Genomic DNA, 6,318 nt, shown 5'->3' with positions numbered 1-6,318 from the left:
TCAAAAGGCAAAGAGTACATACGCTGTACCCTTTCCATCATAGACCCACGAGGTGGTAGCAAGACCCTGAGACACGGAAGCAACATAGAACGCACAGGCGTTGAGATGGAGCACATACAGCAGGTATCCTGTGGTGCGGGCCACTCTGCAGTGCACAAAGAATGACAGGAATGAATAAAACAGATTTTTCATTTACTCGTTTCCTGAACACTTACCTCCATATGTACGCTTTTGCCATGATGCTCTCAAGCCGATCGCTGAACTCAAAGAAGGAATCGATCTAAGGCAAAAAACAGACTTTAAGTATCTCCTAATAAAGCATCACTAAATATTAAGAAGAAAATACTTTTTTGCTGTTTTGGTCAATTGGATCAGCCTTCTACCCACCCTGATGAAGCGGTTGAGTCTGTATATGGATGAGAAGCTAAACTGCAGACTGAGAAGGTCTAATGGGAGAATGCTGATTATGTCAGTCTGTAAAGAGAGATTCAAACAATCAATTAGAGCTTTTTTGTCTACAAAATAATCAGAGAGGAAATGTAATTTCCAATCATGACTAAGGATTTGATGGAACTAAATAGTATATTTTAAGCAAAAAATTGTTGTCAAATTCGTATAAAATCTACTCTCACCAACCACTTCAAAGGTACACCTTGCTAGTACTGCCTTGAATCTTGGTGGCATAGATTCAACAAGGTACTCTAAATATTTTTTTCTTGATTCTTTGGTTCATATTGACATGATAGAATCACACAGTTGCTGCAGATTTGTTGGCTGTACATCCATGATACCAATCTGACATTTCACCACATCCCAAAGGTGATCCATTACGTTGAGACCTGGTGACTGTGGAGATCATTTAAGTCCAGTGAACTCATCGTCATGTTCAAGAAACCAGTCTGAGATGATTCCAGATTTATGACATGGTGCCTTATCCTGCTGGAAGTACAATCAGAAATGGTACTGTGGTCATAAAGGGGTGGACATGGTCAGTAGCAATACTCAGGCTGGCACTAAGGGGCCTAAAGTGTGTCAAAAATTCCCCCACATCATTAACCCACCATCACAAGCCTAATTTTTTATACAAGGCATGCTTTCATGTTGTTGATACCAAATTCTGACCTACCATCCAAATGTCACAGCATAAATGGAGACGCATCAGACCAGGCAACATTTTTTTCAATTTTCTATTGTCCAGTTTTGGTGTTTCTGTGTTAACTGTAGCCTCAGATTGCTGTTCTTAGCTGACACAGTGGCATTTGGTCTTCTGCTTCTATAGCCCATCAGCCTTGAGATTGTGCATTCACAGATGCTCTTCTGCAGACCTCTTTTGAAACCAGTGGTTATTTGAGATACTGATGTCTGTCTATCAGCTGGGACCAGTCTAGTAATTTTCTTCTGACCTCTGGCACCAACAAGACACTTCTGCACAAAACTCTCACTCACTGGATATTTTCTCTTTTACTGACCATTCTCCGTAAACCCTAGAGATGGTTGTGGGTGAAAATCCCACTAGATCAGCAGTTTCTGAAACACTCAGACCAGCCCGTTTGGCTGACAACCATACCATGTTCAAAGTCACTTCAATCTCCTTTCTTCCTCATTCTGATGCTCGGTTTGATCTGCAGCAGACCGTTTTGACCATATATACATATCTATTCAATTCAATTCAATTCAATTTTATTTATATAGCCCAAAATCACAAAGAGATTTGCCTCATTGGGCTTCAAAATATAAACAATTGTTAAAAACTAAACAGACTACATAAACTGGTTATCCCTGCCCTTAGACCCTCCCTCCCGGTAAGGAAAAACTCCTAAAAAAACCTGAGTTAGGAAAAAAAGAAGAAACCTTAGGGATTCCCACATGAAGGAGAGATCCTATCCCAGGACGGACAGGCGATACCAGAACAGTTAAAGAAAAATTAGCTTCTACAACTACGAATCTAAGAGTTCATTCAGATAAAGCTGAGGGACAAGTGATGATTAAGTCCATAGTCAAGATGAAGCAGAAGTGCAGTCCACATTGAGTTGCTGCCATGTAATTGGCTGATTAGAAATTTGCATTATCGAGCAGTTGGACAGGTGTACCTAATAAGGTAGCCAGTGAGTGTAAATAAAAACATATGTCATGCTTTATCGTTTATTTATTTATGCTCTTACCTTAAATCGATATGATTTCCTATAATGCACTTTAGTCAAAGCTCTGTCTTTCTGCAAACAGAGAATTTAAAAATGCATAAATCTTTTCTTAAAATCGACAGAAATGTGTGTTTTCTTAAACATTTGTTCTTACAATGATATCTCCGCCTTTGACGAACTGGAGTCGAGGCTGCCAAACGATGATGTCGATGATGTTCACGATGTCGGAAATGATGTCACAGATTATCCAGTATTTGTTGGCAGTTTCGTTGTGGTAGGGAAAGGCCAACCGGGCGGTGCAGAACCAAACGTTGTAGTTGTAGGCCACGGCCACCACAGTCAGCCAGGCGATGTATCGACGATCTGACAGAAGGAAACGTTTTGAGAGTTGGACTTAGAAGTGAGAGTTGACCCTCAGAGGCCTACCTGTGAAAGGATCAATGGTGGTTCCTAAGAAAGAGTCCATCATCGTCTCCACGGGATGGAAGAGGACGTCAAAGCAGGAGCAGCTGATGTCTGGAAGGATTTGTGCCTTCTTTCGGGCTTCCTCTGCAAGCCTCTCCTCCTCCGCTTTCTTCTCAGCCTCCAACCGTTTCTCCTCATCTTTCTTCTTCTTCTCCTCTGCCTTCTTAGCTGCCTCCTCTGCTTTCCTTCTGTCCTCTTCTTCCTTCACTATCCGCCGCTCTTCCTGAATTCTGATGTAGTCCTCTTTCTTAAGAATAGGAGCTAAAAAGAAGCTAAAATTATCCAGTGCCACATTAGTTTGATTTTAAAGATAAAGGTCGAGCTACGTCCAAACTTACTGACAGGTGGGGTGATTTCTGGAGATGTGGCATAGGGATCTATAGCTTTCTCTTTGAGGATTTCTTTTCGCTCTCTTAACGCTTTGATCACACCTCTGAGGATGTCGTCTGTATAGCGGAAATAGACAACAGGTGGAGGCGGAGCTTCCTCCCCGCTGCAAAACAAGATATTTTCAGATTATTCAGAAACACATAAAACCTTTCATCACCTTGTAAGACATAGTCAAGGATGTAGCCCCTTTTTTTGACATGCCCTTTTGGACCTGGAGATGTTTTATTTTCAATCCAGTGCAGCTTGCACGTGAATCCCTGATCATTCTCGGCCACAAACACCAGTAAGCCCCTAATCTTCTTTGCTGCTTTAGAAGTCACATGCTGGAGGTCACACAGTGACCACAGCTGCTGTTCCTGCGGGGTCTACACATGACATATGGTGAGGACAGAGAGGCAGAGGGGGGCAGAGAAATCTGGACGCGCCAGAGTTCGCAGGCAGATGTCAGCATCTGGCTTTCCTAATTCAGAAGCTCTCTTACTGGATTAGGAGCCACTGAAATAGACAGTTTAAGGAAATTAAAGATATTCTTAGCTGTGTTCTTTTATAGGGCAGCTAATCTCTGCTTGTGTTGGTTGTTGAGTGGCTGTCTGTCTGAACCTTTAAGACCTTTTAGCTCTTGTTTATGGACTTGTCACTCATTCATGTAGTCTGTTTATAAACTGCTTGATGCTTTTCTGTTGTCTGAGTTATGATAGCGGGAAGGTTTTATGGCTTACTTTTCATTTGACCGGACTTTGGTAACATCAGTTTTTCAGCTTGGATGTGGGATTCATCATGGACATGGTATTTCAGAACCTCATTGGGGAGCATTTTCAAGGCTCGCCAACCTCATGTATCATGTTGCACTTGTTTTGATCCGGACCGGCCTGCCCTGACTGCTGATTGACCTAGTCATTTCAGGTTATGATGAACTCAGCACTCTTGAACCAGGTAATTAGCAACAGGAAAGGCAATGAAGGATAAAAACAAGTAGGGTGGTGGATCTGAGAACCCGTATTTGGAAGTTATGGACTGTATCTCAATCCCTAACTTCTATTTTACAGTTTCTCCGTGTGGTGATTTACTAAATCGGTTTAGGTGCTTTACCTGGCACCAATTTCACCATTAGATGCACTTTGTCAACCTACTAGTGCATGATGAAGGAAAGGTTATATCTGAGACCTGTGGAAGGCCAACAGCAGTGATGGAATTCAGTTCATACTCTGAGGAAATGCTTCAGTGTGATGCCATCCTCGGCCATATGACTTCTCAGGTTATTTATCTGGCTTTGTTAGGCTACGTTGTGTGGTTAACTTGCATATTAACCCCGGAGCTTCTAGTCTCACCCTCTGCTTCCCTGATTTGACATAAATAGATTTCCCATTTTTGACTGAACTACCATTAAGTGCTAAATCTATGGAATCTTTCAGCATCTGTCTTCCAGTTCTTGGAACTTATCACAACAAATTCATTCTTATGTTCTCTTGATATTTCCTGTGCATTAATGTTTATTTTTTAATATGCCGTGACTTTTTAAAACAAACTGATACCAAATTTAAATCCCAAATTAAAAAAGTACGGTACCAATTTAAATCTGAAAAGGGCAATTTAAGTACAAACATGTACCATAAAAAATTAAACTCTGCACAAAGTTGAGTTTCAGAAGTGGACTGAACTCATTCCAGCTTGAATATTAGAAACACACTAAGATAAAGGTAACATTTTTTGTACTGTCCAGTCTTACCCTTCACCCCCATCTGGATTGGCAGCATTAGTTGGAGCAGGGGCAGCAGGTGCAGGTGCAGTGGACGCAGGTGCAGCGGGTGCAGGTGCAGCAGGCGCAGGTGCAGCGGGTGCAGGTGCAGCAGGCGCAGCGGGCGCAGGTGCAGCTGGAGAGTCTGTAGCAGAAGAAACTGTAGTTAGGACAGAAAAATTGAGTTGCAATCTCAATCAGTATTTTAAAGTCTGACTGATCATCTTTTGATTTATCCTAAAACTGTTCACATTAGCCTTTTAATTATGAATATGCAGATTTGAGCTAAAATCGGAAAGCCTGTGTTGTTTTCTAGGACTTTCCTGTAGAGCGGCAGTAGTTGATTTGAAAAACAAGTCTGACTTGTGGGCGGGACTGTTGGCACGGATAAGCCACTTCCTTTGTTGAGAACTCTGAGCAGGGAGATTGTGGCCCACCCACAATAATTTATACATCACAAATACACGCCTGCTCCAAATTCACAAAAATTTGAACAAGGAACTACTCAGAAATGCAATTTAAGGCATAGTTTTCTTTATATATTTCCTCCGTTATCAGAAAAATGCCACATGATGTTGTTGCAGGGACATTCATTGGAGCGGTGACATAACTGCATTAGTTCTTTTTGCAGATTTATGAAAAGAAAGTGACTTTTCACTCGTAATTAGAGCGGGGTCAGAGTTAAAACACATGCGTGCGATGCTGCTAAGTACGTTTGGCCGCATGTATTACATGTTCCAGCTTGGTGAGACCATGAATTTGATGCAAACAAAACTAAAGAAGTGAATTCATTTGGGCTGTTTTCTCTAGAAAAATGTGGTTCACAGATTGACCAAAGTTTCACTAAAGACCTCCAGTTTGTCACAATGTTTATGCTAACGTATTGTTGGAGTTCAAACACAATGGCCATGTATTTATCTCTAATTTAAGAAAGTTTGATTCCTACCAAATTTTATTAAAATCTTTACAAAACCACAACTAAGTCCTTCAGCTTTGCTGGGTTGAAGTTTGTTCCCTTTTTTGTTGTAGATGGAGCTGACAGAGCATTTAAGATAATTTTTTCTTGTGCAAATGCTGTCTGTATGTTATTGTCAAGTCTTATGAATTAAGGATTGATTGAATAAGATGATTACAGTAAAAAACATGTGGGGGAGAAAAGGAAAAAAGCTGAAAATAAAATTTAAGGGAAATAAGGGTAAAAACAGAAAAAAGTGGAGAAAAACTGAAAAAAATAACATTTTGCAAAAAAAAAAAAAAGAAAGAGTACCAATTAATCTTGTCACTTTTGATCACACCGATTTAACATATCAGTTTATATAGCAACACAATCAGATTACACCCGTAAATTCAACAGTCAGCTAATATCACACCTCTGACGTACCATTAATCGGCTCAAACCCACACTGTTGTTATCACCTTGTGTTAAAAAGTAACAACTCCTTCAAAGTAATTTTTGCATTAAGATTTACTTTTCTATAATAAAAAAAACCCTCCATATTCTTTACTTATGTCAGCTTTACAAAATGTAAAACATTTGAAAAATGCAGCTCAAAAAAGGTGTTACCATTTTGCTATTTTGAAACCTTT

General features: G+C 40.3%; 1 protein-coding gene across 1 annotated transcript in view; it reads right to left on the bottom strand.

Annotated features, from left to right (window-relative positions):
• cngb3.1 (cyclic nucleotide gated channel subunit beta 3, tandem duplicate 1) overlaps positions 1 to 6,318 on the bottom strand; it is a gene marked incomplete in the record, with an annotated part of 14,298 nt that overhangs the window by 6,620 nt on the left and 1,360 nt on the right. Inside the window, 8 exon segments of the mRNA XM_036217527.1 lie at positions 23 to 145; positions 216 to 280; positions 388 to 474; positions 2,163 to 2,213; positions 2,296 to 2,504; positions 2,568 to 2,867; positions 2,945 to 3,099; positions 4,723 to 4,812. Coding sequence (XP_036073420.1) covers positions 23 to 145; positions 216 to 280; positions 388 to 474; positions 2,163 to 2,213; positions 2,296 to 2,504; positions 2,568 to 2,867; positions 2,945 to 3,099; positions 4,723 to 4,812 — 1,080 coding nt within the window.

This window comes from Oryzias melastigma, linkage group LG20 (assembly GCF_002922805.2).
Source record: "Oryzias melastigma strain HK-1 linkage group LG20, ASM292280v2, whole genome shotgun sequence".
Classification (NCBI taxonomy): Eukaryota; Metazoa; Chordata; class Actinopteri; order Beloniformes; family Adrianichthyidae; genus Oryzias; species Oryzias melastigma.
The sequence above is the reverse complement of the archived record's forward strand: the minus strand, read 5'-3'. Positions and strand labels throughout refer to the sequence as shown.